General features: G+C 37.5%; 1 protein-coding gene across 1 annotated transcript in view; it reads left to right on the top strand.

Annotated features, from left to right (window-relative positions):
• igf1ra (insulin-like growth factor 1a receptor) overlaps positions 1-12,723 on the top strand; it is a 153,265-nt gene that overhangs the window by 115,618 nt on the left and 24,924 nt on the right. The window contains exons 8-12 of the mRNA XM_088340561.1: positions 1,973-2,208; positions 2,298-2,465; positions 4,588-4,795; positions 10,583-10,869; positions 12,476-12,618. Of these exons, the coding sequence (XP_088196687.1) occupies positions 1,973-2,208; positions 2,298-2,465; positions 4,588-4,795; positions 10,583-10,869; positions 12,476-12,618 (1,042 nt within the window). The remainder of the gene's footprint in view (positions 1-1,972; positions 2,209-2,297; positions 2,466-4,587; positions 4,796-10,582; positions 10,870-12,475; positions 12,619-12,723) is intronic.

The raw sequence follows: 12,723 nt of genomic DNA, 5'->3' as shown, positions 1-12,723 counted from the left end.
ACACTACTCCAGTTCTGTCTCTCACAATTTCATTTCTCAATCTATCCGATCTTGTCACTCCTAACATACCCTTCAAACACTTCATCTCCAAAACATTTAATTTCCTTCTCAAATCTGCGTTCAGGCTCCACGTCTCTGCACCATACAACACAGTCGGCACAATCACACTCTCATACAGTCCCCTCTTAACATCCAACATTAGAAAAAAATTCTAACTTTGTGCATATTACTGTCTCTAAGATACATACCTCTAGAAACAGTAAGGTTTGGGTCAAAAATGGACCCACCCAATCCTTGTTTTGACCAAACATCCTGAGTTGTATTGCAATGCAAATCCCACAAAAATGGAATCATGTTTAATTTTTTTTTTTTTTACTTCAACCAAAGTACTTTTTGTTTGAAATAGTTTAAAAATGTTTAAAATGGTTGTTTTAATACTAAACAGTGTGGTTGATTATGATAAAAACGCGGGTCTCCAACCTTTTACAAGTTGATAGCTGGTACTTGTTAGCAATTAGCGCATAAGGCACCCAGTTTGATATGCTTTTATAAAATAACAAATTATGTTATTACTACCATTTGTGACTATGTTATTGCTATAGGTAACCACTGGAGGTAAGGCCCTGTTTAGAATAACCTCAACAATTGGGTTGTTTTAGACAAAACTCCTCAGCAAAACGAGTTTTGGATTGGCCCAAGTGTTAGAGTGCCGTATGCTATTGGTTGACATCGTGTAAAAGGTTAGTTTGCTATTGTTTTTTGTCATCCTGAAAAGGCAGATTTGCTATTAGCTGAACTACTTCCCACAATGTCTATATCTTTATTAAGCACAGAAACCTGTGTTTCGAAAAGACTTTTGTGATTTTACAACACAATATTGTAAACCCTCGCTACTTTATGCTGCTTTCTTCACAGCCTCAGTGCACTGTGGGTTGACACATTCCACGATCCATTTTTCCGATTGCATATTGCTGCGAACAGGGACTGGCAGGTTGCATTTTTCAAGGCTGGCAGATCTTACTTGCATTTATTTCCGCCTAAAACGGAGTGCACTTGTGCAGGAGCAATACATTATCCTGAACCCTACATTGCCATGTGCGGGGACCGTCAGAAAGCACTTTAGTCGGATGACGTGTCAGTCTGGCCCGCTTCAAATAAACTGCACTGTTTTGGTGGCGATTGTTGCTGCAAGAAGAGAAAAGCCCTTTTTTTAGTTTGACGTCTGAAGCGTTGCATTGTGGCCCGTCCAGAATAACCTGCACTGTTTTGGCCGTAATCCATTATCACTATGTTACTCTAAGGACGTAACCAGTCAACAATCCGGAAAATTGAGTATAAGGAGAAGATTAAAGAAAGGAAATCTTCTAAGTGGATGGCAATCCTCGCGAGAGGAAGCTTTAAAATCAGTATTATTTTTAATCTGAATCGGCTGTCTCCTCCCCCTTCTGCATCCACCTGCTACTCTACTTGACCAGCTCAAGTCACATCACACCAAAAACAAAACAAATGTTGTTTCTTTTACACTTTTAAGTATTTGTCATTATTTATTCATAGATAATTATTTTACACATAATTTGTACTTACTATATATTATTTTTTTTCTCTAACGCACTGGAGGTTTTTATTGCCAGTTATACATAAATTTCTCTTGGCAATCCCCACCCCAGATCAAATTCATGTTGGATCCTTAGGCTTTACTGTAAATTCCTAAAGGTTGCCATGATAAACGCTCCATCAGTTTATTTTCTTACATCCCGGCTGTGATTACCGCTCAGGATTTTGCCCGAAAGTCAGATTTTTTTTTTCTCTTTACGCTGTGACAGCAAATATACATTTGTGAATAATGAGCTAAGAAAAGCCCTTTTAAGTCAAAGGGTGTCTGCAGACATACCCTAGAATTAGTTTTATTTTGGAACCAAGGAAGGAGCAGATGTCATTTGGGGGCATTTTTCTGTGTGTGTTTCCTCGCCAGCCCTTCTCAGAACATCACCGAATTCGACGGCCAGGACGGCTGCGGTTCCAACAGCTGGCACATGGTGGACGTGGATCTTCCGAAGGATAATAATACGGACCCCAAAGTCGCCATTCACCACCTCAAACCCTGGACCCAGTATGCCATTTTTGTCAAGGCCATTACCCTGCGGGTGGAGGACAAGCACATTCCTGGTGCAAAGAGTGACATTATTTACATTCGAACTCGTCCGTCATGTATGTAAAAAAGCCAATGTTCGCATACGGTGTTATTCTTTTATGTTGAGTGAATGACTATGACTGAGCATGCTCGTTGTCTCTCGTAGTGCCGACCGTGCCCAAAGAACCCCGTGCCTACGCAAATTCATCCACGAAGCTGCTGGTCAAATGGTCGCCGCCTCTTTTTCCCAACGGCAACCTAACCTACTACCTCGTCAGATGGCAGCGGCAGCCAGAAGACCGAGAGCTATACCTGCACAATTACTGCTCCAAAGGTCAGTGATACACTAATTTAATTTGTTAAATTATTTTTCCTTTTTAATTGTATTTATTTTCTTTATAAATTTAATATAATTTTTAATTTTAAGTCAAATCATGTTTATTTGTGTAGCCCTTAATCACAAAGAGTCTCAAAGGGCTCCACAGATCAAAGACTATTGCAAACCACAGACTATTATGACACCATCACCTGATCTAAAACCAAATAATAGGGAAAATAATACACAGATATTGTCAACATAAAATATAGGTTATTCATATGTTATAAAATAGAAGTGCGTTTTAAGTTTAGATTTAAACATTTCCACTGAGGTTGCAGATCGAATCTCAGGGGTGAGAGCATTCCACAGCACCGGGGCCCAAATGAATAACGCTCTGGAACCAGATGATTTCTTCTTGGATCTTGGGATCACTAGTAGATTTCTGATCATTATGTATAATTTGTTGTTTTAAGGAATTAGTTATTGATTTTCTTTTGTTCTTAAATTTAATTAAGTATTTTCACATTTAATGTGAATGCATTTGTAAAATTTCTTTTATTTCACATTTGATTTTTGTCCAAATCAAGGAACACAATTTATTTTCATATTGGCTGTTTCTATGTTTTGTTTTGTAAATTACTTTTTAAATGTGTTTATTTGTATTCATTTTAACATTTCAATATTTTAGATATTTTTATTTATTTTTATTTGTTATTTTTATTTATACATATACATATATATATGTATATATATGTATATATATATATATATATATATATATATACATATATATATATATGTATTTTTCATCAATTTATCAATTTTACATTTAATTTATCTATTTTGTAAATTTTGTTTAATTATATTGCGCTTTTCAAGTCGCTGAAGACCTACCAAAGCGCTTTACAATGTGCTTTATACTTACCCACTCACACACCGATAACTGCGTTAGCCTTTTGCATATTGAGTGAAAAAGAGTTTCTAGTTTTTTATTTGTTTAATATTTAATTTACTTTTAAAATGTTTTATTTTTTATTATACTTCTAAAAGAAAACAATGAATGAATAAAAACTTTATTTTGAACATTATAAAGTAAAATAAAAAACAGACAAAACTATGACTCAATAACAAAATAATGTTAACATAACATGTTCGAAAAGGTATGAAGTATGAAGCAGACGCTTATTAATAAAAACATTTTTATTAACTTAAGAATTCAAATAGTTTTATTTTTTTCAACTACATTTTTTTTGGGGGGGGAAATAAATATATATATATATATTTAATTCTATTAGTTATTTTCTTTTGATTTTATCATTTTATTATTTATTAATTTAATTTTTTACATTAATTTAGTTTCTATATTTTTTTCCATTCTGTTTTAAATCATTTAATTTGTCATATTATTTTTATTTTTTAGTATTCTTTAACAGTATAATTAAAATTTGATTGGATTAATTCTGTTTGATTTTCTAATTATTTTCAAACAAAAATGAGTAAATTTTTGTACATGATTGTCATTCATTTATTATTGGGAATTTCGATGTATTTTTTATTTTTAAATCATTTTACTTTACTTTAAAATGTGTTTACATTTCAATCAATGTACTTTTTAAACAAATTCTATATTTTATTAATTTATTTTTCTTCTTAAAATATTTTTTCATTTAATGTTTAAATTTAACTTGAATAATGTTTTAGAATTTTTTTCATTTCATGCTTATCTTGTGTCCGCATCTCTTTGCATATTGATGAAAAAAATGCTGTTTTTACTTAGAGTAAGTCCTCTTTAAAATCAAAATGCTGTTTTTATTTAGAGTAAGTCCTCTTTAAAATCACTTTTATGGCTTGGCTCTTCTTCTAGAGTAAGTGTAACAAAAAAAGCCACAGAATAAAAACTTGGCTAAAATGAGTTCTTTGAATTCTAAGCCAAACAAACTCGTAAGACTTTTGAGACATATTTTCCCCGAAACTTCCATCTGAATTCCAATTTCTATGGCCTAAGGGACATTTGTACTTGATGTTCCCTGAAGATTTAGTAGCGCTGTCTGTGGAATTAAAACCGGTCTAGACCTTCTGATCCAATTCATCTAGGAAAAAGTAAAAAAGAAATGTCACTTACTCTTATCCAAACCAGAGCTGAAGATCCCGATCCGGATCCCTGCCACGGGATTTAGCGACATGGAGGAGATCAGCAAGCCCACCAAGTCGGAATTGTCCGGGGCCAAGAAGGGTCCTTGCTGCGTTTGCCCCAAGACCCCAGAGGAGAAGGACCGGGAGAAGGATGACCGCGTCTTTCTCAAGCTCTTTGAGAACTTCCTTCACAACGCCATTTTTTTGCAAAGGTACGTCTACAACCTTCTCACTACTTTCCTTTAAGACATTCTGAATTTTGTAATCCCTTGCCACTTAGTGCTTCGTACTTTGCAGCCTCATTGCACCGTGGGTTGAAAAATATCCACAATCCATTATCCCCAATCACATATTGCTGTGAGCGAGGACCGACACAGTGCAATTTCTTCGGGCCTGTTGGTCTTTTTTGCACTTGAAATCAACTGCACTTAGGCGGATGCGATCCATTATCCTATATCTCATATTGTTGTGAGTCAGGACTAGGACCATCAGGAGGCGTGCCGTTCTAGCCGCCTAAATGAAATGCACGGTTGTGGCCACAATCCGTGGGTTTCCTCCGGGCACTCCGGTTTCCTCCCACATTCCAAAAACATGCATTCTGGCTGGTCCAAATTGTCCCTTGGTGTGAATGGGAGAGTGAGTTGTCTGTCCCTGTGTGCCCTGCGACTGGCTGGCAACCAGTTCAGGGTGTCTCCTGCCCACTGCCCAAAATAGCTGGGATGGGCTCCAGCACCCCCACAAACTTACTGAGAATAAGCGGTGCAGATAATGGATGGATGGACCTTTGTGCATTCCTACTTAAATGTAATTGTCCTGACATCAAGACAAGCATTCAGTTCTTCCCTTAGGTCAGCTTTTCGTGTATGTCCATTGGCAGAAAAAAAACATATTCTTTGTTTCGAGAAGAGACGAGAAATGTACATCTGGTTTATAAAAGAACTAAGAGGGAGCAAGCTCCAGTGTGACGTCTCATGACCCCTAAAAACAGGAGAAAGATTTCGGCTAGTAGCGTGTTCCACGGCTTTTCCTCCTGAGGATTCTTTTATGTCCGTTTTTAGCGGGCCTGGTCACACACTGTGAGGTTGAACATAAGTCATCTGATGACTTGCTCGTGATTACCCGACGCTATTCAACAAGCTCGAACAGGACTTGATTACCCTCTGCATTTGCATATGGCTTCAACTGTCCAACAGGGACGTGTTATATTTGTATTGACCTTCTCTGGATTGTAGCACACTAGTTATAACTGCCAGGGAGGAATGTTAACGCATGTGTGCGAGACTGTTTTCTCCTGGGCATCAATCGTCCTCTTGTCTATTCAAAGACGTGCCGTGATGCTTCGCTTGACTGGCGGTCGGATCGCTGCTCCCCGTTTAAAATTTTCTAAAGGGCTTGGAAGGGTGCACAAAAGTCGAGTGGTTACAGTTTTGCATTATTTTTGTTTTTGGACAATGTACAAAAAGAAAATCCGAAAAGATTTAAAAAAAATACTAAGATTTACCAAACGCACCAATACACATGGTTCGTATGGGTGCTTGAAATCCATGAAAATGCTTGAATTTTAATGGAGTTTTCAAGGTCAAGAAAATGCTTTAATTTTGTGAGAAGCGCTTGAAAATGCTTGAAATTATTACCATATGATGTTTCTCCGCAGTCTGACTCGACAGACAACGCATTAAGGAAATAATTAAATAATAAAAACAGCTTCAAAATGACGTGATGCATTTGAATGGCGTTGCTATGTGAAGCGTCATTGCCCCCTACAGGTGTATTAGGAAAGGTGCATCAGAACAGGTAAATCACACTAAAATGCCAATGCTCATAAAGTCTGATAAGCCAATGCAGAAAAAGCCGAAGTTAAAAGAAAAGTACCTCCTTTCAATATTGGACTGCTTGAGAAGATCAGCAAAAGAAAATCAAAAAAATCTTGAGGCTTCTGAGAAAAAAAACCCAGCCAAGCACGGGAGAACGTGTAAACTCCACATGGGGAGACTGCGGTAGCTGGACTTGAACCCTGAATCTGTGTACTGTGGGACTGCGCGCTAACCACCTAGATTCAAAATTCTAGATATTTTGTTTACATCGTTGTATATTTAAATATGTTTTACAGAATAGCTAGGCAACCGATCCATTGAATTTTAATCAATAAAACTTTTTACAACTCATTGCAATTCTAAACGTCCATAAGGATGAATTAAAATTGATATTTTATACCTTATTATGTATGCAGTCTAAAAAATCATTTTAAAGGTGCATTTTTTAGCCCAAGCTTTATGCTGCTTAAATATGCTAATTTGAACAGTCATCAGTATTGCATTTTCAAGGTTCTGGCTTGAATATTGCCTTTAATTTTGCATGGGTTTTGTGCATATATTTTTGTTGATTAAATATAATGCAATTATGTTTTGGTGATTTTTGCACACAGAATCAAAAGAAATATGTCAGCAACCGGAACAGGATCAGGACCCAAATGCGTGACGTGTCTCACACAAGCCTTTTATTTTACGGCAAATGGGTAGTCATGCACGTTAAGCAGCAGTCTGGAGTGGAATTAAAGGAAGCCAGAGGCCGACAAGATTGATACCAATTGCCCGAGCAGATATCGGACAGATGGGGTCGATACCGGACAGGACGGGACAGACAGGATTCATATCAAAACAGCATATCAAAAATAAACAGGACAAACTAGACAGGAACAATACTGGAAACCGATATTAAACAACGGGACAGACGGGATTGATATCAAAACAGGATATAGAAATTAAACAAGACAAACTAGACGGGAACGAAACTGGAAACTGATATTAAACAGGAAAAAATAAATGGGAACCAAATACCAAAAGGAAACAGGACCGAGTCAAAATCCATGTCTTGCGGGGCAGAGGTTCGTTGATGCACTGACATTGGAAGAGTGAGTGCACTGAGCTTAAATAGACGGAAAGCCAATCTTTCAACAAGCCGCAGCTGGTGCTACACGGCCGGGGCCAATTGGGCGCCCTGCCAACCATGACAAAAATTAATGAAAACATTATAAAAAAAAAAAAATATTATATGTATCTATATATAATATTTATAGATATATATAAAATTGGTTCGTATAAATCAATGTCATATGGAATAAAAATGAAGAAATAAGAACATGATAAATAATCAAACGTTTCAAAATAAATCATGATAAGGTAATACAAACTATATGAATCTAAAATAAAACACAACAAATAATTTGTAATCATCCACTACTTTCATTAATAAACAGACCATTTTAAATATAATTGCATTTTTTTTTCTGTCCAAGATTCCCGTAATGATTATGTATAAGTTAAGTTATGTCATTGCCGGGATCTGTGCAGCTTTTTTTCCAACGCGTTTTTTTTTTTTTTTACCCAACTGGGCTGCGGTGTTCACAGGTAAACGTTAGCTATCATCCGCACCTGTCTGCTTTTCACAATGTTAGCCGAGCTTGTGTTTTAACTCATAAAAAAACTTAAAATCCAGTTTTTATTAAATAAAACACTATTGATTTAAAGAATAAGCAAAACCACATAGGCTTTCTCAAAAACATGGACTTTTTTTAATTCTCAAGGGTTTAAATAAAATGTAGTTTAATGACATTTTATGACAACTTGAAACGCCCTTTGGCTGCCATCTTTCTAATACGGTAGCCTGAGTGACCATTTTGCATGGATAGCTTAACCTTTTAGCGCTCAACAGCCACTTACCTTCCACAGCTGCAGGGAGCATGTAGCGGTCACTGAATCCTGTAATTTAGGTATCTTCCACTGTTTTTTCCATTGTTCTCTTCTCTAGCCACTCATGGTAGTCATTTGGCTGCATGCTCTGGCTTACAACTCGCCGGTCTTGTTACTGTTAGCTGGTCAGTGTAAATAAAGCTTGAAAAATGTAATCTTTTATTAGACTTTTAAGTAGCCTCTCCCACGAGCCGCAAAAGTTAGCCGTTTATACCTGATTGACTCCAGCGTTTCAACCATTCCAAAATCCTGCTCTACTCTTGCTTCACTTTGGTAAATGGTCTGGATTTATATAGCGCTTCCTGAGTAATTGAATATCTCCCAAAGCACTTTACATTGTGCTACACACTTACCCATTCACACACACACTCACACACCGACAGCAGAGCTAAGCCTCTTTCCTGCTTATCTGGGGAATTTGGGGTCCAGTGTCGTGCCCAATGACTCTTCAACATTTAATTCAGAGGAGCCCGGAATCGAACCTGCAACTTCTCCTCTTACTTCTGTGCCCCATTCTCTTCCTAGCCGCTAAAGTTAGACTCTAACACAAGCTCTTTCCAACATCAACCCTTCACTCTTTTTTGCTTCTTGTTGTTGCTCGCAGCAATGGCTGAAATTAATCTTTGCTCTTGCAAGAAATATAGAATTAGGCTTCTGAAATTTCCAAAGACCTATTCTTCGGAATCCATTAGCGCGTCTTCCTCTAGTGTAAATGCTTCAGCTCCAACAACAACCTCTAGTGGTGATAAGACGCATTGTCTCTTTAGGAGAAATTGCGTAATGACTGACATCAATAGTTTTTACAGCTAAAGTTAGCTACTTTTCACCCTCTCTGAACAACTCCAGCTATTCGCTCTTTTCAGCCTCTCCGCGTGTAACCAGCTTGCTTGGTCGTCTGTAGTGTGTTTTCATTGAATGTACATTTTCTAAGCTCTAGTGGTAAATCACTGCCCCTTTAAAAAATGCCCAGTAAGGGGAACGTTTTGTTAGCATATTGCTTTGTTACACAAATCAGGTACTTGTAAACACAAAAGAAGTCCACTTTTTGCCTTATTTTTTTTGTTTATTATAATGTATTTATTATGTTGAAAAGTCATAATGAGGATTACATTCCCATGAATTTCCTGGCAGCTCAGCGCCCTCAGTCGGCTATCGTCCCCACTTCCTATTCGTCATTACGATTCAATGGCCTGTTTTGCTCCCCCTCCTCTGGTACGAGCAAATAATCCGTCTGCCTCGCTATGATCTGTCTGACCTCATCCGGCTGCTCGGCTCCACGGGGAGTACTATGCGGCATCTGGACAAATGGCACACACGCTAACACATTATGCTAGCTGAAAACGCTAGCACCATGCACATTCATGCTAGCGTGTCCAGCGGGATATGGAAGCGTAGCGAAAACACTCCGAGCGGTCAATTAGGATTTGTTATTATTAAATTATCTGGTGGTGTCTCTTGCAGTCATGTGTTGTACAATCAAACTGAAAGGAGCAAAAAAAGTATTGAATATAATATTTTTATATTTTTTTGAATATTGTACAAATTATTTAGGTGGGAAAGTTATTTAAATTTGTTATTTTGGGGAAAACATAATACATAATGTAAAACATTTGCAAGATTGTTCTTGGTAATTATAATTAAAATATTAATATTAACATCTAAGCTTAAAACACACTTCTATTCTATAGCATATGAGTAACCTATATTTTATGTTGACGATATCTGTCTATTATTTGCCCTCATGTTGGTTTTAGATCCTGGGATGGTGCAATGATAATCTGTGGCTTGCAAAAATCAGTGGTCTGTGCAGCCCTTTGAGACTCTTTGTGGTTAAGAGCGTCACAAATAAACATGACTTGACTTGATTATTTTTAAAGTAAGTGGTGTTTTATATGTGTAAAACACTTACTTACTTTGTATTTCTAAATATACTTTTTTATATTGCCAAAAATAATTCCCTGAGATTTCTCCTTGGGGGGCAAACTCCTACACAAAAAAACAGCCTGGAGAGGCTTGGGGGCCTCTAGGCTGTACTTGCCCAAGACACACCACAGGAAGTAGTTCTCTGACCACCCTGGCGGTTAAGCGATTCGTGAAACGTGATACAGTATTTAAAAATTAAAAACATTATATTAATTAAAAACATATATTTCAGATTTGAGATCATTCCGGTTGGTTTTGTTTTTATACATAGCCATTTTGTCTTCTTCTAACCTATCCCCACTTTAACCTTGTCCTGCTTTTCCCCAGACCTCAAGATCGTCGTCGCCGGGACCTTTTTGGCCTGGCAAATGCCACTTCCTTACTCGAGGGCAGCAGCAGAGGCAACAGCACATTTGGGCCGAATGGCAACGACACAGACGGGATCCCCCCGACCGTGGAGTACCCCTTTTCTGAGGACAAGAGTACCTCAGAGAGCTTGGAGATCCCCAACTTGAGACCCTTCACCGTCTACCACATCGACATCCACGCCTGCAACGAAGAAGTGGGCCACTGCAGCGTTGGCGCCTTTGTTTTTGCCAGGACCAAGCCTGCAGGTGGGAATCGCTCGAAATCTAAATTCAGTAGACCCCCGGGATGCGAAATTACTCCGTTCTAAGGTGGTCATCATGAGGTTAAAGTTTTCGAATGGAGGTGGCTAAACTCCTATGATGATTAAGTAATGGGTTCCAATGGGTGCTACTTATATCTAATACTCATGTATATGAATCAATAACCTAAATAATCAATATACTTGTAACGAAAAAATCCAATTTGATCTACCTTTGGTGTGACATAAATTAAGCTGGTACGGTGGAGTTATTGGGTGAATCCAAGGGGGGATATGCAAATTAAAACTGATTTTTAAAACTTCCACTTTTTAGGATTGTCATCCTGTTAAAATCCTTAGTTGCTTATCCCCACCTTATTCTAAACAACTGACCCGATTGTCAACTGGTTTCAGTCAGATTCTTAGCGAACAGTAACTATCAACCTTCTTCATATTTCTGGACTAACTTTTGAGGTGAAGGCCACTTTGGGTTAAAAAAAGTGTCAACAGAGCCAGAATAATAAAATGTATTTATTTTATTCATTTATATAGTGTTTCAAATATAATATATATTTTTTATATTGTAGCTACCATTTCATAAAGACGATCTCTTTTTTTTTTGCATGTTTAAAATTTTCCTTTTTTTCGGGGCGTTTTTTTGCACATTTTCTTCTGTCGAAAATAGAAATGCGACAAAATATATGGAAATGAGTCTTGCAACAACGAAATGCATTTATTAATATACAAACACACAGACATTTACAAGTACATGTCGTGTTTTTTGCGTAGGAAAAAATAATTCCAATTTGCACTAAACAGCTTAGAATGAAAGCAAAGTAAACATTTGTATTTTTTTAAGCATTAAATATGATCATATGCAGTGGAAAAACTCCAAATGCAATGTGGCTAGCTCCAATGATTTATTTCCCATTACAATTAATAAATATATTGATAAATAAAATAAATACATAAGAGGAAGAGCTTGTGATGAAAAAATTAGCCAGCTATTTGAATGTTGGTGAAACAAGAACCAAGAGTGGCACCAAATCCACACATTGTCATTTGTAGGACTCTTTGTTAGGAGGGCAGGATGATAAAGCCTTCCGGGCCACATGGTTTGCCTGCTTCATCATCTCAAGCTTTGTTTCCATAGTTATCATCTCCCTTAGCATCACTGCAATCTTGGAACTTTTATCGAATAAATATAGTGCGAAAATACTTTGTTGTATCACACAAACTCGCAATGTCGCTGTGTCTGAAACACACAATATTCCGAACGAAATGAAGAGAGAGAACAGCATTGTGGGAGGTAGTTTAGTCAATAACATCAGCATTTTCATGAGGCAGTAACGCAAACAAATTCTAGATCAGCATTTTATATGACGTGAATCGACTGAGACTTTGGAGGAGCATGTCTTGCGCAAGAATTTCATGTGCACGCAAAGAGATAGTCGTTGATGTCGTATGGTGTTGAAAATGCTGTAACAAAGAGCCGAAAACAAATCTTATTTGACGCTATAACTTAATAACATCCTAATTTAGCTACACTGTAACCCAAGGTTCTACTGTTCTAAGTCCATTCTTTTTGCCACGGATTCCTTTTTTTCTCACAGACAAAGCTGACGACATTCCCGGGAAAGTGCTGCACGAGACCAACGAGAAGATGGAGGGTTGCGTGCTCCTTCACTGGCCCGAGCCCGTCATGCCCAACGGCCTCATCCTCATGTACGAGATCAAGTTCCGTTTGGGGACTGAGGTGAGTCCCACAGCCTTTTAAAGCCTTGTGACCCATTAAAGACTAAAGCACCTGGTGCCTCTAAAACCTGAGCGTAGCTCTGGCTTTAAACCGAGGCTTTTGGCA

Source organism: Urocampus carinirostris, chromosome 7 (genome assembly GCF_059441175.1).
Source record: "Urocampus carinirostris isolate Australia breed hairy pipefish chromosome 7, RoL_Ucar_1.0, whole genome shotgun sequence".
Taxonomy (NCBI): Eukaryota; Metazoa; Chordata; class Actinopteri; order Syngnathiformes; family Syngnathidae; genus Urocampus; species Urocampus carinirostris.
This window is presented reverse-complemented; position numbering and strand designations above follow the sequence as displayed.